The sequence below is a fragment of the Lycium barbarum genome, chromosome 7, assembly GCF_019175385.1.
Source record: "Lycium barbarum isolate Lr01 chromosome 7, ASM1917538v2, whole genome shotgun sequence".
In the NCBI taxonomy this organism is placed as follows: Eukaryota; Viridiplantae; Streptophyta; class Magnoliopsida; order Solanales; family Solanaceae; genus Lycium; species Lycium barbarum.
In genome coordinates this window covers 115,151,373-115,178,743 of record NC_083343.1, presented here as the reverse complement: position 1 = coordinate 115,178,743, position 27,371 = coordinate 115,151,373, and the positions used below count along the sequence as shown (strand labels likewise).

The 27,371-nt window shown below is 33.0% G+C and overlaps 2 protein-coding genes and 1 pseudogene across 2 annotated transcripts; 2 read left to right on the top strand and 1 right to left on the bottom strand.

The window, feature by feature from the left end:
• The first annotated feature begins 265 nt into the window (after positions 1-265).
• LOC132603901 (short chain aldehyde dehydrogenase 1-like) lies at positions 266-3,482 on the top strand. Its single transcript, XM_060317202.1, has 2 exons — positions 266-420; positions 2,548-3,482. Exons 1-2 carry the CDS (start codon positions 308-310, stop codon positions 3,362-3,364), a joined length of 930 nt encoding a protein of 309 aa, XP_060173185.1. The 5' UTR covers positions 266-307; the 3' UTR covers positions 3,365-3,482.
• Positions 3,483-15,351: 11,869 nt separating this feature from the next.
• On the top strand, positions 15,352-16,835 carry LOC132603900 (probable carboxylesterase 120). The gene is made up of 2 exons (XM_060317201.1): positions 15,352-15,922; positions 16,217-16,835. Exons 1-2 carry the CDS (start codon positions 15,415-15,417, stop codon positions 16,678-16,680), a joined length of 972 nt encoding a protein of 323 aa, XP_060173184.1. The 5' UTR covers positions 15,352-15,414; the 3' UTR covers positions 16,681-16,835.
• A 5,113-nt stretch (positions 16,836-21,948) lies between these two features.
• Positions 21,949-23,539, bottom strand: LOC132601791 (uncharacterized; annotated as a pseudogene).
• Between the last annotated feature and the right edge of the window lie 3,832 nt (positions 23,540-27,371).

Genomic DNA, 27,371 nt, shown 5'->3' with positions numbered 1-27,371 from the left:
ATCGGCATGCTGATTCATACAATGCGTCGTCGGCTCGTGTATTTGTAATAACTTGTCTTTGCTCACTGTTTTGGCTTTACAAGTTCAGTTTTACATTATACTAAATCAACTGCATCCAAATTAATAGAAGTTCTAATGCAAAGTAATTTTCAGTGGGTAAGAAAATAAGTCAGTTTTTTTTTTTTTTTGTATGAAACGTGCACGGCATTCTAAAATTCTCTCTGTGATTTCCTAATTTGTCCTATGGTGTTTCTTATAAATTGAGACCCAAAATATGTGAAAACACAGAGCTCTCAAATTTGAGAAAATGGCCAGACCATCTTCTCCTCAATCCTCAATGGCCAAAAAGTTTCTTTCTTTATTTTTCTTATTCATAATCTTCTCCTTTTCCGTTGCGACGAACCAACACAATAGCGGGAGGTATGTTCGCTGCGATTTTACTCTATTTCAGTTGTTTCTTTTTTAAAGAACTTCAATAATAATCTTTGGAAAAAAAAAATATATGGGACTTTTAAACAGCTAAGATATTGGTGTGAACAGTTTCTAATATCCATCACAACTTCACAAGTAACAAGTCAAGACGTATTGAACGAGCTAGCCAGAAGTACGCCTGGCAACCGGTTTCATTTAACCGGTAACCGAACCGGTTAAACCGGAACCGGAACCAGAACCGGTATAACCGGTTAACCGGTTCCGGTTAACCGTGTATTGGTTTACCGGTCCGGTTTCAATATTTTGGAAACCGGAACCGGACCGGTTAAACCGGTGAATTTTTTTTTTTAAAAAAAAAACGTTGGTATATATATTATATATAAATATATATAGTATATATACATATATATAATATATATATTAAGTTATACATATATATAGTATATATATTAAGTTATACATATATATAAGTATATAGAGTATATAGTACATATATATAAGTATATATATTAAGTTATACAAATATATAAGTATATGTAAGTATATATAAGTTATATATATATAAGTATATATAAGTTATACATATATATGTATATGAAAAACACTATTCTGTATTGCTGACTTGCTGTTAGTCTGTTAGTCAGTAAATATTTAAACTTTAATTATAAACTTGTCTAACATATGTAAATATAGCTACAATATACTAATAAATACTATAATATATATATATATATATATATATATATATAATACAAAAAATAAAAATAAAATAGATTTTAACCACTCCAAACCGGACCGGTTCCGGTTTGGAGTGGAAAACCGGTAAACCGGAACCGGTTAACCGGTTCCGGTTTTTTAACCGGAACCGGCCGGTTCCTTAACCGGTTCCATAACCGGTTCCGGTTGGAACCGGTTGCCAGCCTTAGCCAGAAGTATGGTCCGCACCTACAATTGCTTACATATTTGTATGTAAATTTGACACGGTTTCTAGTTTAACTTGGCAAAAATAAGCTATTGCCTGTTAATCAAAAGTGAGGAAAGTGACTTATAACTTATAAGGGTGTGTTTGGTATGACTAATTTTTCATGTTTGACGTTCAAAATATTTTGTTAAAACAAATTCCTTAAAAATGAGAAAATGACACTCATAACGAAAGTAGGGAAAACTAATTTCATAAGTGGCATTTCAAGCTTATTATATCTTCCACATGCTAACGCTCCCAACTATCACCCCTTGACCATCCCATGCACCCCCGCCACCCCCAAACTCCCCCCCCCCCCCGGTCGTATACAACTCGCATAGTATTTTTCTATAATATATATAAATACGCTTGGAATAATATTTTTTTTTTTTTGCTTACTCACCAAACACCAAAAAAAAAAAAATAGAAATTCAAGAAAATATTTTCTAGGAAAATATATATTTTTCATGAGAAACACACTCTTAATTTGACAACTTTTTTGCAAAAAATAAAAAAATAAAAAAAATCGATTACATAGCTTTCGATTTTATAAAAATCAATTGTAAACACAGCATAGCAAACTTTTTTTTCTCGTTAATCATAACAAACTTTCTTGGCATGAAGATTTCGAATCTTGCGTTTATAGGTACAGGCCTTTCTAGATGCTTAGCCTTGTGCACGTGGCTTCTTAGTTATCAAGTTTTTGAGATTAGCTGCACCATAACTTCTCAAAACTAGCCATAACTTAAATAACTAAATTTAAAGAGTTAATACCTAAAAAAACTCTCTAAACTATTTACATTTTCAGTTTAATACTTAAATTATGTGATGTTGCTGTTATGAATGTAACATTTCTTACTGCCAAGTGACATGGAAAGTGACTTCACTCTCGTTGTAGTGTGTGAGAGCTGGAAAATAGGCTAAAAAACATTCTTGGTCTATGGTATTTTCTCGTAAATAGAGACTATAAATATGTGAACAACACAGAGCTCTCCAGCTTAGTTTGAAAAAATGGCTATTTTCTTTCTTTCTTTATTTTCCATATTCGTAACCCTATTCTTTTCCTCTGTACATAGAAAATGGTTATACTGATCTCCCTCTCTGTTATTTTTTAAATATATTACTATTTTCTCTATTTTAACTTATTTTTGTAGGCTTGAAGGTAAGGTAGCAATTATAACTGGTGGTGCTAGTGGCATAGGAGCAGCCACAGCTAGGCTTTTTGTTCAACATGGTGCAAAAGTTGTAATTGCTGACATACAAGACAACCTTGGAACTTCCTTGGTACAAGAAATTGGCAACAAAGACACAATTATCTATGTCCATTGCAATGTCGCGATCGAATCGGACGTCAAAAATGTTGTTGATACAACAATTGCCAAATTTGGTAAGCTCGACATAATGTTCAGTAATGCTGGTGTATTGGGTAATCCATTTCCCAGCATCCAATACATAGATTACGACGTAATCAAGAACGTATTCGATGTAAATTTTGTTGGGGGTGTCTTTTGCGCGAAACACGCTGCCAGAGTAATGATTCCGAACAAGAAAGGCTCCATTATCTTCACTGCAAGTGTGGTGACAGATGTTTATAGTGCTGCGACGCACGTCTATACGGCTTCAAAGAATGCACTTTTGGGACTTTCTAATAATGTTGGAGTTGAATTAGCAAAGTATGGAATAAGAGTTAATTGCGTTTCTCCTTATGCAATTAGCACACCTTTAATGCTAAACGGATTTCGAGTAAACAAACAAATGGCGGACAAATGGTTTGCAGAAGCAGCAAATCTGAAAGGACATTTACTAGGTGTACAAGATGTGGCAAATGCAGTTTTGTACTTGGCAAGTGATGATTCTAAATATGCGAGTGGACTGAATCTAGTTCTTGATGGTGGTTATAGTACCACAAATGTGGCTTTCACAGAGGCCTACAGGAAATTATTTTTATCAACTACCAACAAAACAGTGTAATTATTTAAATTGCATTCAAATGATTGATTAGATCATTTGAGTGAAAACTATCCAATATGCGAACTATGAATCTATTTCAATAAAAACAATGAATAAAAAGCTAGCCTGCTTTGATCAATTGATTATACTCCTAGTTCGAAATAAAGTTGAATGCTTGATTTTTTTGTTCTCTTATTTGTTCATTTTCCCAACTGATAAGAGTATTTTGTGCACTAGTTTAGCTTATGTTGTACCTTAAACTTATATATGCTAGATGTGTTTTACATAGATATGTTATGAAGTAATGACAAATTTGGTAATGCCAAACCTTCTAATTGACGCTATTTATCTCATCAAGTGGAGGTGCTAATGGTGTTAGTGGTGGTGGAGGGAAAGGAAATGCTAGTGGTGGAAGAACAAGTAGAGTGGAGGGTAAAACAGGTTAGGGCACTGAGGTGGCACATGCTACGTGGTGTCTACCTAAATGTCGGATTGGATGTTCACCATGGACAGTCTCATAGGTGGAAGGTATATTTAAACCATTTAGGTACAACAAGGGGTATATTTGAAAGAGTACAGTTTATCGGAGATTAAAATCAATCTTTTTCACATAGTAAAAATGAAAATTTGACCCTTTTTCCTAGATATAACATAATTGTTGTACATATAATAGCTTCTTCGTTATCTGTTTTGGCAAGGCTAGAAAGCACAAACTGTAAAGGATTCATCAATATCATTCAGCTTGGTAACCCTATGTTTTAGAAGATGTATTGGAAGTAGAGGTGATAAAATTAGCTCAGGCTAGAGTAATTTTGAAGAAGAGGTGATTGGGCTTAGCTCAAGTTAAGCCATCATAAATCATGGGCAATTTGCACGATTGTCCTTATTTGGGGGTGGTCTTTAATTTTTGTCCCTCAAATTGCTCGTCTTTAATTTTTGCTCATCGCCTAAAAACCCATGGGGTCCGGGTTCGAATTCCCGCTCAGTCAAAAAATTTTAAAAAAAATTTGCGATGTAGAGTTTGAATTCGCAAGGAAGAATTTGTCTACAAAACTCTCCCTTAAGGCAGAGTTTGCTACCTTATAACGCAGAGTTTGCCTTAAGATAGCAAACTCTGCCTTAAGGCAGAGTTTTCCTTTAGGCATGCATAAGACAAACTCTACTTTAAGGTAGAGTTTGAATCCAAAACTCTGTCTTGCGAATTTGTATTTTTATTTTTGACTGAGCAGGGGTTTGAACCCAGAACCCGGTTTTAAGGCGAAGGACAAAAATTAAAGACCAGTGCCTTTGAAGGACAATCTGCGAAAAAAATGATAAATCATCAGCACAAATCTGAGCCATCAAATGCGCATAAACTGACCATCAACTGCCTTTCCTTCAAAAGCGGAACAACTACAAAACGCGATTAACTCTTTTTAAACTTTTTTTTTTTTTTACATCACACCCTTAGGGGTGTGACTCTTCCTTGGACCCTACTAACGCATGATGTTTTGTGCACCGGACTGTCCTTTTTAAAATTTTATTTTATTTTTTCTTGAGAGTCTAAGCTTATTTTGGCTTTTGGATCGTACTCTCACCTACTATCCTTGAAGCCATGGATAATATGTATATCCATATTATATGTCAGTTAATTCATTTTTTAATCCGTGTTAAATATGAGCGGATCAAATATTTTATCCATTTTTATTTAATCCATTTTTTGACCCGCCCATGCATATCGGATTCGACCCACCCGTTTGCCACTCCTAGTTATGTGTCAGACAACCATAATTAGGAATTTTTTTTATATCCAAAATATTTAGATTAATTTTTAAAACACCGTTTATTTGGAAAAGCGTGAGCGAGAGAATATTTGCAATCCAAGAAAAAAATATTGATATTTTTGGTTTCTCAAAATGTTCAAAAAGTGAGTTAAGTTGGGTGAATGATTCATCATTTAGCCGATCTTGACCCAGCTCATTTTAGTCCAAACAAGCTTCGGACAGGGTTGGGCATTCACCCATCTTGACCCATCCAACTTCAATCCAAACAACTCATTTGTCATCCTAATCGGAAGTAAGGGTATATGTCTCTTCCATATACTCCCTCTGCCTCAAAAAGATTGTCCTCCTTTTCTTTTTAGTCTGTCCCAAAAAGATTGTCCCTTTTCTATATTCAGAAACAATTTAACTTTATGAGATGATTTACAGCTACACAAATATCTAAGGCTTATTTTGGACCACACATTTCAAAAGTCTTCATTTATTTCTTAAACTTTGTGCCAAGTCAAAAGAGGACAATCTTTTTGGGATGGAGGGAGTACTTTTCTTTTACACCATGATATATACAGGGAAGGCCTACAAAAAAAAAAAAGGGGTCTTAGCTGCGGTTTTTTTGGGTAGTTTCTCCAAACTGCCGCTAGATATTGATGTCCCGGTTGTTGGCGTGGCGGTTTAGTAAGAGCCATAAATTACTTAATTTTACGGCGGTTTACTTTTCATTTCACGGTGATTTTTTACACACTACAAGAAAATATAGAAATGACAACAAATTTTTTTATATTTGGCAACAACTTAGTTTTGTTGTTGGCAAATGATTTTTTTGTTGCCAAAGAATTTAATTTTGTTGCCATAGTATTGATTATTGTTGCAAAAAGTATTTTTGGCAACAAAAAAAAAAAAGTTGTTGCACGTTGTTACAATAACAGCCGTTGGGAAAATTCATGCAACAAAATATTTTTTTTGTTGCCAAAAGTACTTTTTGCAACAATAATCAATCTATGACAACAAAATATTTTTTGTTACCACATATATTTTTTCTTTAAGTGACATTATAATTTTTTCTGCAGTTTATTTGGACTTTGCGGCGGTTTGGCCTTTTTAATTAACGGATTTACTACTATAATTTATCTAAATCAAATAAGGTGGAGCCCACAAAATATGACCAAAGATTAGAACTTTCTACACAGCAACAATATTTTTACGCCTTATTTCACTCCATCTTTCACTCTCTAGATTACTTCTCCAAAGTCTTTTTCGCCTTATTTCACTCCATCAAAAAGTTCTGCAGATTTTCAAATCCGAAATGTACGTGAAAATGTTGATTTTTATGTTGATTTTTTTGAATTTATTGTTCTTCTCTGATTGCTAGTGTTGGTAGATGCGAGTAAAAACGTCGCTAAATTGAATTAAACCGCCGGGCCTTAAGGAATTTTGTTTAATTACAAACCACCGAGAAATTAATATAAACCGTTGTTGTATAATATTTTGCAGCGATTGTTCCAGCGGTTCATCTAAACTGCCGGAAAAGGGTTTTACGACAGCTTATCATGCGATAGCTCTAAACCGTCGCTATTTTTAAACTGCGGCAGTTAAAACCGCTGCAAAATGAAGGAACCAAAAGCCGCGAAAAAGTGTTTCTCCTGTAGTGTATATGTTTCAATAAAATACTCTTGCTGTTTCAATTTATGTAGCTTGACGAGGGTCAAACTAACCAACCTTCAGTTTGAATTCGGATATAGAATCTTCAATTTTTTGATTTCTTTCACATATTTAGCAACAACAGAAATAAATATAAGTCACAATAAATAACAATTCAAAATATTTAGAAAGTATCTGAAAACATTATGATCAAAAGAAACATTGTTTGACTCTCTAAATAATAACTACAGAGTAAGACACAAAATTTGAAAAAAGGGAAGTAATGTCAAGAAAGGCGACTTGGATGAAACACTCCATGAGTAAACACCAAAGATGAAAATTCAAAGTGTTTTAGCTTTCACTGAAATTTTTTACGTCTAAGGCTCGTGCAAGGACTTGGGAAACAATAATATTTTTATTCATCATTCATTGTCGCCTTTCTTGACTTTAATGTACTACAGTATGGATTCTAAGCCTGAATTTCAGTTTTTTACTTTATAAATAAGATTTCTTGTTCTATAGTTAAGTCCATAATATATATGTATACATTAAAATTAATAATAATATTTAAAAAGTAAAAAATGATAATTTAGAGGGTAAAATATGTATTGGCCGGTTGAGTGACCTTTTGAGTACTATAAGCATAGTTAAGTGCTTTTCTGTTAAAGAAACATGACTTTAAAAGGTAATTTCATAGAGTTAAGTAACCATTTGAATATGAACTCGTAACTAATATGATACTTGGCGATTAGAGTAAATAATAAGTTCACTTAACGACAAAACATCAAATGAAAAATTAAAGTAAAAGGGATTTGTGTGTTGTATTTTATTTGAAATTTTCACGTCAAGATTAGTGCAAGCACTAGAGAAACAATACCACTCCCATTCTTCAATCATAGTTGTCATTCTTGACTTTGATTTACTCTGCACTTTATTTTATCGATTTTTCCTTTTTAAGAGGTTGTTCATGTAGAGGATTAAGGCTGCATTTTGTTTTCATAATGATTAAGACGTTTAGATTTGAATATACATCTGAACATTAAAATTTCAATATTTGAATCGACGTTGTATTAAAATCTGAATACTAAATAACATAGACTGCTTGTTTTGTCAAACATCTGAATACTTAAAATTGTTTTACTTAAAAAATTAATAAATATAAAATCTAATAAACTACTAAATACAAAATACATATCAACAAAATACTTTTAAAAGATTATACGGTAGTTGGTGGTGATCAACCAGTTTGTTGATATGTATTAGATTAATTTAGTAGTTGGTGGTGATGAAGCAGTTGATATGTATTAGATTAAACATCTGATGAAGCAGTTTGTTGATATGTATTAGATTAATACATATCAACAAAGTACAAAATACATATCAATCTAAAACATTACCACCAACTACCATATAATCTCTTTTAAAAGTATTTTGTTGATATGTATTAGATTAATTTAGTAGTTTATTAGATTTTATATTTATTAATCTTTAAGTAAAACAATTTTAAGTATTCAGATGTTTGAAAAAAGAAGCAGAGTTAATATTCAAATGGTTACTTAACTCTATGAAATTACCTTTTAAAGTCATATTTCTTTAATAGAAAAGCACTTAACTATGCTTATAGCACTCAAAAGGTCACTCAACCGGCCAATACATATTTTACCCTCTAAATTATCATTTTTTACTTTTTAAATATTATTATTAATTTTTAATGTATACATATATATTATCGACTTAACTATAGAACAAGAAATCTTATTTATAAAGTAAAAAAAATGAAATTGATCAGGCTTAGAATCCATAGTATAGTACATTAAAGTCAAGAAAGGCGACAATGAATGATGAATGAAAATATTATTGTTTCCCAAGTCCTTGCAAGAGCCTTGACGTAAAATTTTCAATGAAAGCTGCAATACTTTAAATTTTCATTTTTGGTGTTTACTCATGGAGTGTTTCATTCAAGTCGCCTTTCTTGACATTACTTCCCTATTTTCAATTTTTGTGTCTTACTCCGTAGTTATTATTTAGAGAGTCAAATAATGGTTCTTTTGATCATAATTTTTTTAGATACTTTCTAAATACACTACAAAAAAACTGCTAAATTGTGGCGGTTGATTTACGGGGGTTATAAGAAACCCCCACTATACATTCAATTTGTGGCATTTGTGCCAACCCCCACAAAATAGTTCTTTTTGTGGGGGTTAAAGTGTGGCGGTTGTAAAAGACCCCCACTATACATTCAATTTGTGGCATTTGTGCCAACCCCCACAAAATAGTTCTTTTTGCGGGGGTTAAAGTGTGGCGGTTGTAAAAGACCCCCACTATACATTCAATTTGTGGCGTTTGCTTCAACCTCCCCAAATTTTTTTCTTGTTGTGACGGTATTTTTGTGTAGGTTTTTGACAACCTCCGCAAATACATTAAATTTCAATTACTTGAGAAATTATTGCAATTTGATACAAATTAACAATTACTAAATAATACAATTTTTAGTCGGCTGAATCTCGAGAAGCGAAAAGTGTCACATATGGGGCGAATGAAGTACTATAAAGACTTCTCATTTTAACAAGTAAAAAACAAAGACATACATTTTTTTCTTCTAGTTCCTTAGACATTAGGTATGAATCATTATTCATGGACATGAAATCATTTATGGATTTGTTTTAGGCCTCATTTGTTTTCATTAAGATTAAGACGTCTATATTTGAATGCAATTATGATATTAAGATGAGTGTTACAATTCAAATATCTGAATACACATCTGAATTTTAAGATGTTGCATTAATATCTGAATACTAAATAATCAAGAATTTATTTTCTCAAATATCTAAATTATATAAAACCTATCTTATTTAAAATCAATAAATATAAAATTTAAATTAAATACTAAATTGATCTAATATATGCTATATCAATAAACTAGTTTTTAAGACTTAACTTTTTTTAACAACTAGGAAATACAAATTTAAATATAATGCTAAATATCAATAAATTATTTTTTAAAATTATAGGACAGTTGGAGGTGATGATGGTTATCGATGGTGATTGTGGGTACTGATTGGGAATTGTGTTAGGTGATAAGGGTGGTTTTGGGTAGCAGCCAGTAGTGATGGTGGTTGCCGTTAGTGATAACAATAGTTGTTGATCATGGTAGTTGGTGGTGAAAACTAACAATTGTGGTAGGGGATAGTGATATAACTAATGGCGGTAGTGAATGATGATGGTGAATTGTGATATATAGTGATAGCTGGTTGTAGTGATGTCGTTGGTGATTGGTGGTTGTAATAGTGATTGGTGTTGATGATTGTAAATGGTGGATAATGGTGGTGACAACTGACTTACACGATTGATGGTGCTAGTGGTTGTGGCTAGGAGTGTTCATGGTTCGGTTTGGGTCGGTTATTGATTAAAATCATAACCAAACCAATTTAGTCAGTTTTTAAATATCTAAAACCATAACCAAACCAAATAAAATAGTAACCACTGGTTTGGTTATTGTCGGTTTGGTTCGGTTGGGTTTGATTTTTCAGTTTATGACTAGCAGCCATGAGACTTATCAGTAAAACATTAAAAAGTTAAAAAAAATATGTCTTTTTTTTGTTCAAACGATAACTTTTATTTATAATTTAAGATGGAACATACATCGTAGAAACATTTTCACTATTAGTGATAGTGCAGTACTCAAGTTACCTAAAGTTGCTAAACTATTACATATAGAGCTAAAAACTAACTTAGTAGTGGTTGCACCATTTTTGTCATCTTAATACACATATCTGGAAATAAAGTAGAGCATAGGAGCTTTTAGTTGTTGTTACAAACATACATATTAATTAAACATAAAGACTACCTAAAATTAAAATGAAAATATATGAAATAAAAAAACTTTGTGTAATGATCCCAAACTTTGGGGCAGTACTGCATTTTGCCCTCAATTCTCCCATTTTATTAAAAAAACTTTGTGTAATGATCCTAAACTTCAAATGTTTTTCTATCATTATCCCCAAGGCTAGGGTCTCGACTACTAGGAGTTGTTCTTTTCTGCTTTTTAGGAGGATTACCCACGGAAGAAGTATTAGGGCATTACCATGTGCTTGAGCTGCAGCAAATGCTGATGTTACTGAAGTATCTTCTATAGGAACCTCTAAATCTACAACCTCTGTTTTTTTTATATGAAAAATATTAGAAATTTAAGACCCATTCAGACGAGAAAAAAGAAAGGTATAAATTCAAAAAAAAAAAAAACAACCTAAAATCAAATGGCTGACAAGGAAAAGCTAAAAAATTAAATTAAAGACATTAGACACTAACGTGAGCTTCTGAGTAGGTTTACACTTAAAAGAGTTAAAAGACTTAAAGACATGGGCTTAGACATATTCCTAAAAACATGGGTCTGGACATATTCTTAAAAACATGGGCCTTAAACAATCATGTGAAATAAGTAGACCAAAAATCAAATTAATGATTAAAAGGTACAAAATATTTATAATTATTTATGAAAAACTAATATTATACATATAAATAATTATAACATTTATGTATAAAATTTATCAGTTTGGCTTGGTTATTTATTCGGTTATTTTTTAATAGAACCATAACCAAACTAAATATTAAAGGTTTTTAAAATTTAAAATCAAACCAAACCAAATGTCGGTTTTTTATTCGGTTTGGTTAAATTTTCAGTTTGGTTTTGATTTTAACCAAAATCGTGAACCACCCAAGTTGTGGCTGATGATGATGATAATGGTGGGAGGCGACGGTTAACGGTGACAATGAATGGAGTAGTGATGAACTCATTCCATCTTTGTGAAACATTTAAATAAACATCTTAATGAAATTAAGACTTTATTATAGATCTTCATCACTTAGATCTATTCAGTGGTTGTAAAATTAAAAAAAAAAAACACATTTAATAATTAAGATTGAGACCTTAAAATAAGACTTAATGACTGAGATATAAATGATTAAGATTAATACTTTCATTAAGTGCAAATAAATGAGGCCTTACTAACTCTAAGACTGATATAATAAAAGAAATCAAGTTCAATTATATAATGGTATGTATATTACTTATTGTGACTTCAAGGCATCTCATGTTTCAGTTGAGGTATAATAGTTTGGAAAGGAACAATAAAATAAGTGTTTAATAAAATAATTAATGTTGATAATTAAGCTTCATATTACATAAATTTGGCAATGTATATTTCTAATTAAAATAATTAGAGAAATCTCTATCTGCAGTATAAGTTTTTTCTTTTTCTTAAATACAATTAACCGCACTTGTCCCCAATTCTAAACGGAGGGAAAAATTATCTCATTTCAAATAGCTCAATGGAAAAATTGATACTTTTCCCTCTTGTTTTGCATAAACTGTTAGAAGGACGGGTGTTTTTGAGCTACTTGGCTAATAGGAAGGTTGATTAACGGCGAGGGCACATTTATGCCAAAAATGTACCAAAGGGTAAAATTGACCAATTTCGAATAGTTTAGAGGTATTTTTGACCTTTTTAATTCCTTTATTCTATTATTTTTGTATGCATTTCAACTTTATTTAAGCTCTTATTAAAGTAATTGATTTTGCAAGGACAACACTATAATTGGAGTACTAGTTATTAAAACTACTGCTAATAACCAATATATATATATATATAGTAGTAATAGGAGTAGTTTTTTATTTGTTCTATATACGATAAGAAAGTTTCTTTTATTTTTCATTTGGAGCCAAACTTTCCCTCCCAAACACCAAATCATTCCCCCAAAAATTTAAAATCCAAGCATAAGCCAAATCAGCAGTTCCTTCCCAGTTCCCACGAATTAAAAACTGGAATTCCAAATCCCTTTTTCCCAATTCCCTTTCCGTCAAAGTCAGGCCTCATCGGCAATTCACCAGCGGCCTATATCTTCTCCTTTCTCCCTTCGCCCCTTACATTTTCTTATCTCTTTCTGGTTGAAATTTGTGGGTCATTTACCTCTTTTGACTTGTTCTTTTGTAGGTTTTATAAAGTGGAGATCTGAAAGAGACGAATTGTATAATATGATTGTTGTTGTGTATCATACTTCTGTGGATGTGAAGGTAATCCTCTGTTGTGCAGGCTTTACGATTCACACTTGATTTTGAGATCTGTATCTTTACTTTTTCAATTGTACCGTGAATGTAGCATTAATATATCTTAAAGCCATTCGTGAATATTTGACTTCCAATTTTCGTCAAATTATATCCGACCTTTAATGGATTTCACGTAAGCCTCAATTCTGTTTTTCTTTGTTAAGGACCATGTAATAACTTAATTCTTGATTGAATATGATTACTGCTATGTCCTTGTAACGTAAGGCTAAATTGCTAATAAACCAATGCTGGCCTTGGTGATTAGTAAATCAAGTTCAGCTTCTTAATCTCTACCAATTAAAGTGATCTTGCTCCAAAATTGCTGGTGAAATGCTAGAGAATCTCATAAGGCATAACCTATACCCCAATTGTATCAAATGCTTCTTGATCTTGGATCATAAAGGTGGCTACTTAAATCTTCACACGTGAAAGAGTACTAGAATTACTATTACTAATTAAATGACAGCATTGTAGATTAAATTTTGATTGATATTTGCATGACTTACATATTGGGTTCTGTTATTCTTTCAATATGTTAAATTCACTAGATTCATAGGTGTTATTCAGGTAAACAGAATGGAACGTGAAGGACAAGATAAGACCAACTTATAAATTAACAATGAAGTGAGTAACACTTCAGACTACATACTAAATTCAATAAGCACCATGATCTGATTTCGGTAAACAGAGGCTTAGATTGTGTTTTGGGTGCTTACTTAGATTAGGAATAATTCATGAAGTTGTTATTATTAGCTATAGTGTGCATTGGAGGACATTAGAGACGTAGGAACTAAAATTTTATGGTGATATGTATCTACAATTTAGTTACTTGTTAGTTGATGCTAAATTACTACTTATTGTGGTTGATTCTTTTTGATAGTCCAATAACCATAATTGCTTTTAGGCATGCTATCTTAATTATCTATAAAGTTTCTAGTTAAGCCACCTGATATTGATGAAGATCGTATTTTTGTTACATTATGTTTGTGGTTTTTCTTTTACTTTGTCTCTCTAATTTTTGCTTTCTTATTGCAAAATTCTTCAAGCACAATAACATGTTTGACCATTATCAAATTAAATTTATCCTTCCATCCATGTTTCAATAGATCTTTGTCAAGATGAAAGCTTCGTATGGACTTGCTTTTGAGATGAATTGAATTATGAATTTTCTTTTATATGTTTGCATATTACTTTGGTTTATTCGTACAAGGATATGTTATTTTTCTAATTAGATATACATTTTGTTGATCATTTCAGCTTAGTGATGCAAATACTGAGTTTGCTTTACCCTGGGAAGAAAGAAGATAATGTGGTGAACCAACTCGAATCAACAAATGTTTAGTGCTTTTTTATGTTTACATGATACAGAATTATTTTTGAACCTTTTAGATTTGAAGTTGTAACATTTAAGTTATCATATACGAGTTTGTATTACTTAAGTTTGACATGAATTTAAATTTGTGTTGCTTCTTACTATGAATTTATTTAATGAAACCTGATTTACATTATATGTTTTTTAGTAAATTCTTTGTATGTATGTTTATATAGGCTTGATGTAATTCAAATTCAATTTTCTTTTTAAAATTAAAAAAAATCAATTTGTGGCGGTTATAAGCTTGCACAAATTAAGTCGTAATAAATAGTAGATATCATATTGTGACGGTTTTAATCTAATGCTAGTTTAATACTTTAAAATATTGAGATCATATTGTGGAGGTTTTAAACTGCCACAAATTAAAAAATCATTTTGCGGCGGTCGTCGTGGAGGTTGTAAGAAACCGACGCAAATATGCTCGTGGCGGACGTAATTGTAGCGTTTTTCAAAACCGCCGCAATTTAATTTGTGGGAGTCAAAAACCGCCACTAATTGAAGAAATACCCCCCACAAATTGAGCCTTTTCTTGTAGTGATATTTTGAATTGTTATTTATTGTGACTTATATTTATTTCTATTGTTGCTAAATATGTGAAAGAAATCAAAAAATTGAAGATTCTATATTCGAATTCAAACTGAAGGTTGGTTAGTTTGACCCTCGTCAAGCCACAAATTGATACAGCAAGAGTATTTTATTGAAACATAAATTAGTCACATACTACTCATGAATCTATACCGAAAACTATAGGTACTAAGGAAGAGGCAATCAAAGTGGAGAAGAGGGAAAAGAATTATCTCCATACACTTTGATTGGGTATGCAAATAAAAGTCCTGTATTAATCGTTAAAAGAAAAAGAAGCTACATTTTAGGTGAGGAATACTTTTCATGGTACGAGGCCTTTCGACACTCGGTTGACTAGTTTCTTAACTCATTCAGTTTAAAATAAAAAATAAAAAATTATAATCGGGGCATATGCCGTGCACATTCCCACATTGAATTTTCGTGGTGAACAATAGAAAAAAGATGCTTCCAAATGTCATACTTGACCTTGTCACTATGACTCCCCCACTACAACAACTCTCAGTTGTCAGTATAGTTTTTTCTTTCTTATATATAACCTCCAAATTAAGCTTTGCTAGATAGAAGTTAACTAACCTCCTACACACTTGTTTCCAACTGATTTGTGTGATCGATTATGGCTAGCCAAAAAATTGTTCGACCAATTTTTGACAATCCCTTTCTTAATATTGAAGAATTACCAGGTGACACAATTAAACGTACACCCGAACCCCTCACACAAGCCAATTCTGATCCCAGTGGTACGACCTTAGTTATATCTAAGGACGTGGCCCTTGACATCAACAAAAAAACTTGGCTGCGAATTTACGTCCCACGACGTTTAATTGGAGAGAAATTGCCTGTCATTTTCTACTACCATGGTGGAGGTTTTGTTTTCTTCCATGCCAACAGTTTTGGCTGGGATCTTTTTTGTCAGGGACTTGCTGAGAAAGTTGGTGCAATGGTTATAGCCCTCGAATATCGTCTGGCCCCTGAAAACCGCCTTCCTGCAGCTTATGATGATGCTATGGACGGGTTATATTGGATTAAATCAACTCAAGATGAATGGGTCCAAAATTATTCTGATTTGAGTAATGTCTATCTTTTCGGATCCAGTTCTGGTGGAAACATGGCTTACCACTTAGGTATATTTGAATTCAAGATTTAAATTTGATATGTTCAGTATATATTAATATATGTTCATTACAATTATCATTTAACAAGGAGATTAGCTAGCTTCCATTAAAGTCCATGCCTTCCATTAATTATACTTCTTAACTATATGTCTTCTTAAAAATACTTAAACAAAGTTTCTCATGGATTAATCTGAACGACATATTAGTACAATTTTAAATTAGTTTAATTGTGCGGATCAAAATGGGCTTAGTTAATAAATAAGCAAGTCGTTGATGGGCTAATTTTATCACCCGTACATGCAGGGTTACGCATAGCAGCTTCAGCATATAAAGAACTAGAGCCAGTGAAGATCAAAGGGCTAATTTTGCATCAACCATATTTCAGTGGAAAAAACAGGACAGAATCTGAAGAGAAACTAAAGGATGATCAACTTTTGCCACTTCATGCAATTGACAAGATGTTCGACTTGTCCTTACCAAAAGAGGCACTGGATCACGATCATGAATACTCCAATCCATTTGTTAATGGAGGGTCAAAGCTTTTAGATGATATGATCGCACGAGGTTGGGGGGTCCTTGTAACTGGTGTGTCCGAAGATCCTCTAGTTGATGCTGCAAGAAACTTCGCCAAGTTTATGGAAGAGAAAGGTGTAAAAACTTTCAAGCTCTTTGGAGACGGTTACCATGCTATTGAGTTGTTTGATCCCTCAATGGCGGCAACCTTATTTGATGCCACCAAGGATTTTCTAAATGCAACTAAAAATTAGAAAATTGTGTCGTTTTGATACATCGAGTGAGCTTCTTAGTGCAAATAAGAGAGGAGCGTACGCTCTCCTTCGTGTATGAGATTACTTTAAATTGTTGTATTTTTCTCTTGAAGATAAGTTACTGGGTTTGAGTTAAGCCTGGCATCTATTTCGTATCCGCAATATCCAATCTAGCTACTCTTCTCTTTCTTTTGTTTTTCTTTGTTAACATTTGTCTTTTCTTAATTATTTAGGCAAAGATGCAAATATATTCCTCGACTTTGCGATTTAGAACAGATATACCCCTCATTATAAAAGTAGTGTATATATACCCCTGCCGTTACAAAATGGTGCAAATATACCCCTGCCGTTACAAAATAGTGCAAATATACCCTTTTCGCTGATAAGATTTTTTTTTAAAAATCATTTAAGTTATTATTTTTTTTTAAAAAAATATGACCTGACTTTAAAAAGAAGTTTATCTTTTTTTTTTAGTAGATATATTTTTCTAAAGCCACGTTGTAATTTTGTTTTCTCGTGTGTGTCTGGTCTAATTCGTTTAAAAAAATATCAGTGTGACTTTAAAAAAATAAGTCTACCCATTTTTTTAACCAGACCGGACCCACCAGAAAAAAAATTACTATGTGACTTTAGAAAAGTATGTCTATCAAAAAAAATTGGTAGACTTTTTTTAAAGTCACGTGACATTTTTTAATTAAAAAATGACCTAAATGATTTTTTTTAAATCCCATCAGCCTAAGGGGTATATTTGCACCATTTTGTAACGGCAGGGGTATATATACACCACTTTTGTAACGAGAGATATATCTGCTCTAAATCGCAAAGTTGAGGGGTATATTTGCACCTTTGCCCACATCACGGGGTTTTCCTATTAAAAGAGGACAAACAAAAACGTCTTTAACTATTTTAAAATTAGGAGTGCCCTTTAGGAACAGTTTGGCCTTCCTAAAACAAAGTTTCTCATGGATCCCCTTAAGAGATAGGTTTACAACTTGTGAAGGCTAAAAAGATAACACAATTTTTGCTAAAATAAATGAGAATTCCGTTGCATCTCCTTTCCTCTAAAATTAACCAATTTTTTTTAAAGGTGTTGTATTCATCACTAACGCACAGAAACAGGGGAACTGGAACTTACCTCTTCATTACAATTTATAACACAGAATATACAACCATCTTAGCTAATAAATTAGGAAAAGCTTCTATGCACTGCCTTTCCTGTCTACTATGTCATACCTAATTTTTTTATATTAAGGAGTTGCAACTTATCCAATTGAAACATCATGTCCTTTAGCCTTTTTCTAGAAGTTGTTGGAAAGAGTAAAAGAACGTCCTTTATCAAGTGTGGCGGCTAATATGGCAAGACTCCCCACCTGATTGACTTCCCTACAGTAGTGTGGAATGTTGACATTAGCTTAGGGCGATGAAAGTAGCTCGTGAAAGTATAAACTATCCAATTCGTACAAGTTTGTACGGGTTATTGTCCGACTCAATTTATTAATTCAGCCTATTTTAGTTTATCCAAATTAGCACATCTAAGAGTTGAATTGATATTTAGTCCAAATAGATCTATGAGAAATTTTATCAAAATATTTTTAAATAGTTATTTTAATTGATATGTTATAAATAGTTATAATTAAAAAAAAATACTTTATGAAGTAATTTAACAACTTATAAGAAAATAAACAAAGGAATTGTAGTGTAGAACTTTGTGAAAGTCGGGTAGATTGGGCTATGACCCATTATATAATCAATTTTGCCCCAGCCATTTCAACCCAAGTAATATTTGGGCCATTAATAAGGGAAAAGAACCATTTTTTGCGCGGAATGCCTTCAAAGGCACTGGTCTTTAATTTTTGCCGCTCAAATTGTTAGTCTGCCCTTCGCCTAAAAACTCATGGGTTTCGAGTTTAAACTCTCGCTCAGTCAAAAATTAAAAAAAAATTCTCAAGAAAGAGTTTTGGATTCAGTTTGAACTTATAAGGCAAAGTTTGGGCAAAAGTCTGCCTTAAGGCAAAAGCTGGCAAGGCAAACCTCTGTCTTAAGGCCTAACTTTTGCCCGAATAGGTGTAATTTTGCTACAAACCTCTACCTTGCGAATTTTTCTTTTCTTGCTGAGCCAGGGTTCGAACCCAGAACCTCGAGATATTAGGCGAAAGACAAAAATTAAAGACCAGTGCCTTTGAAGGGCAATCATGCAAATGACCTGAAAAGGATGACCTGAAAAGGACACACAGTGGCCATCAGAAATTTGTTTGGCTCACGTTTGGGCTTAATACCGAGTTGCCCATTCGACCAAAAGTATTGCTAAGCGCTGGCCCAGCAGTCCATTCACTACAAAAAAAAAAAAAAGGAATCGCCACAAAGATCGAAAAGTCGTCACTAAAAGGTTCACTACCAAAAAAAGGAATATTTGTGGCGACGATCAAAACGTTGCCACTAAAAATCGACGAAAAATTCATATTGAGCCTTCAAAAAATAACCCAAAACATGTATAATATGTGTATAATTAGTAAGTATACATTTATTAAACATAAATTATACACCAATGATACATTTTCTAGTTATACGTTGATTATACATTTATTATACAACAATGATATATTTTCTATACATATACTTTAGGGATACATATTCTATACGATAATGATATAGTTTCTATACGGATGAAACATTTTCTATACATATTCTATACAGTTTCTATACGTATGATACATTTTCTATACATATACAGTAGTGATATAGTTTATATACATGTGCTGGAATTAGTTGAAAAATGGCTTGGAAATGGAATTATTTTGAAAAGGCTAAAAAAAGACTTATAAGATTCTTAGGCCATCGGGTGTCAATAGTTTCACCCGGATGGCCATTTGTGTCCTTTTCCCGATTAATAACTCATACATTTGTTAACTCAGCCCATTTTTATCTCCCCAAATTCAGCTCTATCCATCCATTTGGCACCTCTAACGTGGATCAAAGTCAGACCTCTCTATAACAACATCCTTATATGACAGCGCATCATTATAACAACGAAGTTTTTCTCAAAACTTTTTATGCTAAAATATTTTACCTCTGTATAACAATTTTTTACCTATAACAGTAGCAACCATCATATATAATCCTATTATGTGTTTTTCCAGTGAGCTGGTTCGGTGGGAATGAGGTGACAAAATCATATTTTTTAATACAAATTGAAAAACCTCTCTTTCTAGAGTGATAATTCTTAAGAGTAAACTTCTGACTCATTTTTTTATTTTATTGTTCTTCAGCTATACGCAATGGCTATCAACTCGAAGACGGAATTTCCGGACAATTTTTTCTACATGTTAAGCTTTGTTTAGGATTAAGATGATGTTAATTTCTGCCAGCTTGTTTGAAGAGCCTACATTTGTGTACTTTTTTTCCTAGATATCTCAATGATAAAATTATGTCCTTTAGCTGCCTTGTTTGAACAAGAACCACCGGTTATCTGCTTAATTGATGGAGTGCGATCTAGTTGTTCAATTTGGACCCTGATTCGGATAACATTGTATAATCATTTTTAAAAGTGAAGTGTAATTAGAGTTAAATTGACAGTTTCACTATACGTGCAATGATTAAACATATACTTTTAGGAAATTTTGCATCACCTGCTCGAAAACTTAATTGACGTGGTTTAAGTTCAGTTCAGCGTGATGGTGATTTTATGTTAACCCTTAGATTGGTTAACGGAATGCAGCAAAGTTTGAAAAACAGTGTGTTATGGATTCACAAATTATTTGATAAGTAAAATAGGAGGGGAAGCAAAATATGTCTCTATTAAACTAATTAATGAGTTCCCTCACAAATTGCGTGCTGTCCAATACTGTCCTCACAGCCAGGTTTAACACATCAGATTCCGCAAAGCTCAAAAGCAGATTATTATACAAGCATAAAACATCAGTGTACACATAATTGTTCCAGGATTAACATCATAGTCCTGAACTGGCTCAGGGAGCCTTTCTTGTTCAGGCTGATTGTATATGGTAAAAATCGGATATATGTTAAAACCGGTAAGACCAGAGATCGAAGGAAGAGAGGGAAGATCATCATTTGGTCCGGTTTCTCCATAGCCGAGTTGATCGTGGCCGTTGGTCCGTTTGATCGTGACCGTTTGTCCGGGAGATCCGTTACGCGATTGCCACGCGTCGATACCGTCCTACCATGTTTAACTGCCAATCGTACGGATGTTAGACCGTACAACCCACCTAATCCAACCTAATCCATTTCAGAGTTTCTTCTTTATTTTTGAGGGCCTCACGTTGTATGAAGCCCATGGGGCAATACTATAAATAGGGGTCATTGCCCTACTTTTGAGGGGTTGGTTTTTCAGATCAAGAACTTTTGTAATAGCAAAATATATAAAATCTCTCTCTCTAACGTTTGATTTTGGTCCAGATTATCGTGTTCATCCTTAAATTGGAATAAAGGAGGGACAAAATTGGGTGTCAACACCCTATATCGTCGACTTCTTCCAAATACCAAAACAACTCCCAAACAATACCAACAACATCAACAACAACATTCTCAACTTTCTACAAGACAAATGTATGTATTTTCATTCAAATTTCCCTTCAACTTCATCCACAAGCCAACAACATCAACACAACAAACTATGACTTTTATTCTTATAACTATTCCTTAATCAAGGTTGATAAAGGGAGAGATTCAAGGATTCATACCTTATTTTTACTAAAATAGAAAGATCTCCAATAATCACTTGTTCCCAAGCTAACTCCAACACAAAATGATATGATAATCGCGACTTCAAGTTGTCCGGTCTTCGATTAGTATTCTGTAGCTTGAATTTTTGCGCAAGATCCTCACTTCTATGTAATATTTAAGACCCCTTTTTGGTGCTGAATTTTCTGGAACAATTTGGAGAATTTTGGATGAAAAAAATGGGGTTTTAACCCTTTTTATAAGGGCTGGGGTCGGCTGCACTGTAGCAGTACTATAGCAGTGCTGCTACAGTACTGTAGCGACCCTGTTTCTGCTTTGTCAGTTCAATTTGTAACGTCTATAATTTTCTACTCCGATGTCCTATCGACGAGCGGTTTGTTGCATTATAAACTAGACTTGACGAACTTCATTTTAGGATTTTGAAACACCTTAAAAATCCTAATACACATGGAGATATATCCCTCCCAAGTTGACTCAAATCCTATTTCAATTTTTTAATAAACTTATTTTCCTTGACTTGTTTGGTCCCAGAGTCTTTCATAGCTTATTATATGAACTCAAACCCTCGTAACCATGAAATAAATGCTCCACGTCTAGACTTAGACAACTAACGCCTAATAGATTTCACGTACACGACTACGAGGTGTAACAATAAACTACATCACCAATCTAATAAAAAATATATTGAATCCATTTCCGTAAGGGTTGCGAGTTCTCCACTTCTGAATTCCACTGCCGAGCCAAATTTGTAGGCTCTTACTTCATTTAATTGACTATGCCAAGGCTTTCTTCCATGAGAAGTAGAATGACTCGAATTCTTCATATGCATTAAACAATTCATGAAGCATGTAATCATTTCAATAGTTGAGAATAGGTTGAGTTTCTTAGGATGGCAACTCCATAGCAAAGCATCCACCAAACTTGGGCATTCCTTAGATGACTTTATATACACATCTAAAACATCCACTTGAGGGGTACCAACACTATGGTGTGGTTGCAGACCTTCATGCTGATCTCATTGCAGTTTTTGTAAAAATCAAGGGAAACGTGAGACCAAGAGGTTAAGTTTGATAGGAATTTCCTCAATTTACAGAACCATGCGACATTAATTAAATCATTGTAGTGGCAATTAAGATCATTGTAGCAGCAAATAAGTTTTGTTTTTGAGTTCTTTATTTGACCTGAATCTCTTGCAATTTTAAGCTCAAGAATTTTACTTCCAACATACTCAAGTGATACCAAATTTGAAGCATCAATCTCCCCTATATCTTCACACTATTGAATTCTCAAGACCTTTAGGGATTGACTCCCGCAAATGTTAAACTTTTCCAACTCTCCAGCAACGCCAACTAATATCAAACTATCAAGGTATTGGAATGTAGAAATATGGTTTCGGAGAAATCCTTCAGTTATCTTCATATCTGATAGCTTTAAAGATTTTAGATTCTGACATTCAATAATATCCAATACTTGGGACTCTCCCCAACGACACCCAGAATAAGACAAGTGTTCTAAACTTGGTGCTTGGATTTTAACACTCTGGTTCCGATCACTATAACGTGTTGAAATAGAAACTGACTTGATATTTTGAAGATTCTGCAACTCAATCTTTGTCAATAAAGGACAATTCTCAATGATGAAATCAACAATTAAGCAGAGTTTGAAGCATGTTGTCGTCTAAACGAACAACATATAGAGAAAGTTTTCTCAAAGAATGGCAGTTCACCACTTGACTAGTAGATAATGAAAGATCCATCAGATTACAACTCATCAGAAGCAATTCTGTTAAAGATTTTGATGCCAAGAATGTGGAAACAGGAAAGTGTGAGGTGGAAACCTCACATACTTTTACACCATTCTGAAGAGCAACTCCGAGCCACTTGTCAATCCTAGGGAAAACAAGAGGACAAGCATAAATTGTAATTGTAAGTGCAAACTTTTCTATAGGGATTTTTCTTTCTCTATATCTCTCCATGATTTTGTCCACTATTTTGCTTTCATTATTGCCTTTGACCAGCCCAAATCTGAACTGCAAGTTGGGATAAGTGAACCAAGCTTGTAACCATGTTTTGGACAGAGTACTCGTCTTGGCTGCTTCTTTATAACTAAGGCACGACAATATTTTGTGAATGAGGTGTTCAGGCAATATAATATCAGCCATGGTCGTGGCTTGGGAATTGCTATGATACAAATCCTGTGTAGAGGAATGAATTTATAGTATGAGGATTTTGTAATAAGGAGAAAATTAGACAAAACCCTCTTTCCTAGGCAGAAGCGGCTCACCTCTAATAAAAAAAAGATACCCTAGTTTATATATTTTGTTACTCTTTTCTTGCTTTTGTGGACTTCAAAATAACTATTTTTGTTTTATGTTTTGAGAAATTTTAATTTGTTTGCATTTATTACTTCTTAGGAAAAATAAATCAGAAATTAAATTAACCTAGTAGCTTAAACTAAATAAGAAGCGTAAAACTATCTCCTTTTTTTTCCATCTAGAGAGAAATTTTTAAGAAATTGTGATTTTTAAATTGTTTGGAAGTTAAAGACATATAATTGATTTGAATTTCATTATAACTTTAACACTATTTCTTTAATTATACTTGTAAAACATGTTAGATATTTTGTTTCCTATGAGTTTCTTTAATTTTCTTAAACTTTTAAGGGAAAAAGGCTCAAATATGTAATCGAACTATCACAAAAGGTTCATTCATGTCACTCGTTAATAGCTGGGCTCAAAAATACCATCGTCGTTACCATTTTGGGTCATATATGTCATTACTCACTAATAGAACTCTACTATTACCAAATTTTGCCACGTGACATTATCTAAACCCTTCGTTTTACGAGTGGCATATATGAGTCATTTCGTAGTTCAGTGGCATATTTGAGCCTTTTTCCCAATTCTCATATAAATCTTCATTTTTCTAATTTTATGTAACAAGCTTATAAGGACAAGTTTGTCCCTTATACTAATAAAATTGTTATTTTACATGAAAAAGCTATATACTCTCTTATTTAGTTATATTATGAATCTAATCGTATTTTACATCCTTCACAATTTTTACATACTTTATGGCTCTTTAAAAAGATTTAAAAACACATAAAATTTATTTAAGAAAAAAAAGAGATAAATTTTAAAGAGAGTACACTAATGAGGTGTAGATGAATATGGAGAGTTACATACGAGTGAAAAGTACTTTTCCCTTACCGTAACACTATTTCTTTAAGTATACGAGTAAAATGTGTTAGATATTTTGTTTTCTACGAGTTTCTTTAATTTTCTTCAACTTTTAATGTACTTTTTATATTTTTTGTTTTATTATGTTGTTTTATTAAAGTGTAAATAAAGAAATTAAAGATCCATGGGGCTTATGTGCCGCCATAAGCCAGAATTGATTTTCCTTGATACCTAACATAATGCATGAAAGGGTCTCATGAATATCTATATAACTTAAGTGACACACTAAAAGCTTTTCTATTCTATAATCAGCTGATTTATGTATTGGATTTCGTAATTCCTACGGGGTAGAGATGATGGGGTCGGTTTATGAATTTTTCCTTCTCTTCTTTTATCGCATTACGCTCAAAAGTTCTTCTTGCGAAGAAGTCCGTGCTCTTTTGTTGAAATAAGGACAAATGGTTTGATTCTACATTTACTAAGAATCAACTTCATGAAATTCCCAATTCGGTATATAGGAAAAAGGACCAAATTTGTAATTTTCCCTTTAAAAAGCTCCTATCTGTATTAACTTTGACCTCCCTCTTGCTAGGTTTTATTCAGGAAACCTGTTTCCAAATAAGTACTGACTTAATTATCCAAACAATCTACTGTTCCATGCTGGAATAAAATCTTTTTGCAGTAGTATATCTGCAGGAAAATTTATTTTTCCACAATTCACGGCATATTACAATAGGGGTATAATTAGCGGGGGAGCTAGCATGTAGGAAGTAGGTTCGACAGAATCCAGTAATTTTAGTTCAAACCTTGCATATGTTTTAAAGAAATTCATTTAATTTACAGGTTATTAATTTATAAACCGCTAACTTAAAAGAACTATAATTTCAAAACCTTAAACATAAAACTCTGGCTCTGTCTCTAGATAATACGCACTTACGCACCAATAATTTGTGCACTCTGTTTCGTGTTTAAACTGCCACTACCACTATCATGTTTTGTACAAGTGCGTTGCTAAGTCATATATATCATGTGCAAGACGTTTGGTGAAACTCATAAAAAAATTATTGAAGTAATGATATCAAACCATGCTTCACCAGTTCTGGAAAAAATATTCCCCAAAAAGGAAAAGAAAAACAAATAAATCACCAGCAGAAAATAACAAAAAGAAGAGCCGACGGAAAATACAATAGACCAAAAGGGTTATTTGACAAGAGGAGATGCAAGTCTCTTTGTTGAAAATTAAGTTATATACTTTGAAAGGGTAAAGAAATGTTTCCATTATCATGTTACCAAAAAGGTATCTCCACGTAACCTTTCATAAAAAATAAAAAATAAAAAAGATTTTGTAGTTTTGAAGATTAGGCAGGTTACCTACTACAACATGCAACAATGATCTAATAGTACAAGAAATTATTTGCACCAATGTATATAAGTTAAATCTATTTTGAAACCAAGAAATGTGAAGTCATTTAAACAATTCGTCGCAGATAAGTTAGGTGTATATTCATGAAAACAATTTCCAAACAGATTTTGAAAATGCAAAACCACCTTATAAAAGATATCCTTCTTGCTACTAACAAGAAATGCATACTCATTTAAATATAGACACCCATTTGCAAATGTTATCCCTGTATTCAAATTATATACTGAAAACAGATAATGGAAGAAAGAAACAAGAATTTAATCTACTCACAATTGTCCAAGATTTGGATTAATTCCTCCCAGGATAGAAAGAAACTCTATTATACAATACTGGCAAACGAAATTGCAAAACTTTAGCGAACTCAACAAACAGCAGTAAGTCACACACACATACTTTTGCTTTTGAAAAACGATGCACAGAAGAGGGGATGACGAAATTAGCACAGCCGCACAGAGAACACAATCTCTGTCCATTGCAACTAGTATTGAACGCGCTTGGAATATTTGAGAGAGAAACAGGAGACAAATGGATTGAAGGAGGAGGAAATTTGGAAGGAGCTTACTAGATGAAAAAGAAGTGGCAAAGACAGTGTTGTCTTAGCAACTGATGATTCCACATATGTGAGTGGCATAATCTCGCCTTGATGGTGGTTATAGCTCCACAAATTTGTCTCTAACAGATGCCTACAACAAATTGTTCCCATGATATACCATCTTTATTTAATCCCACTTCCTTTAAGTGATCTCGTAAAACCAGATAATTAATCTCATTAAAGGAAGTGGTATTAAAAAAAGATGGGATTAAGGCATAATTTGTAGAAGAAATAACACGGAAACTGCTGACAACTTAACTAAATTTAGGGACTAGATCAAGGAGGTTGTTTACCTCAAATTTGGATAATCAATTAGATTTATGAGTGAGGTATAGGATATGTGGTTAAGTCTTAATTTATTTGATAGAGAAAAGAAATATATGAATATGCTACGAAGAAGCCATTAATAATCAGTGATTTGCTATAGATTTTTGTATCTAGTAATATATGAATATTGTTTGATCGAGCAGATCTAAAGGATGAACACAACAATCCGGACCAAAATCAGATGTTTGAGAGAGAGATTTTATATATTTTGCTATTACAAAAGTTCTAGATCTGAGAAGCCAACCCCCAAAAGTAGGGCAATGACCCATATTTATAGTATTGCCCCATGGGCTTCATACAACATGAGGCCCTCAAAAATAAAGAAAAACTCGAAAATGGATTAGGTTGGATTAGGTGGGTCGTACGGTCTGACACCCGTACGATTGACAGTTAAATATGGCAGGACGGTATCGAGGCGTGGCAATCGCGTAACGGATCTCCCGGACCAATGGCCACGATCAAACGGACTAACG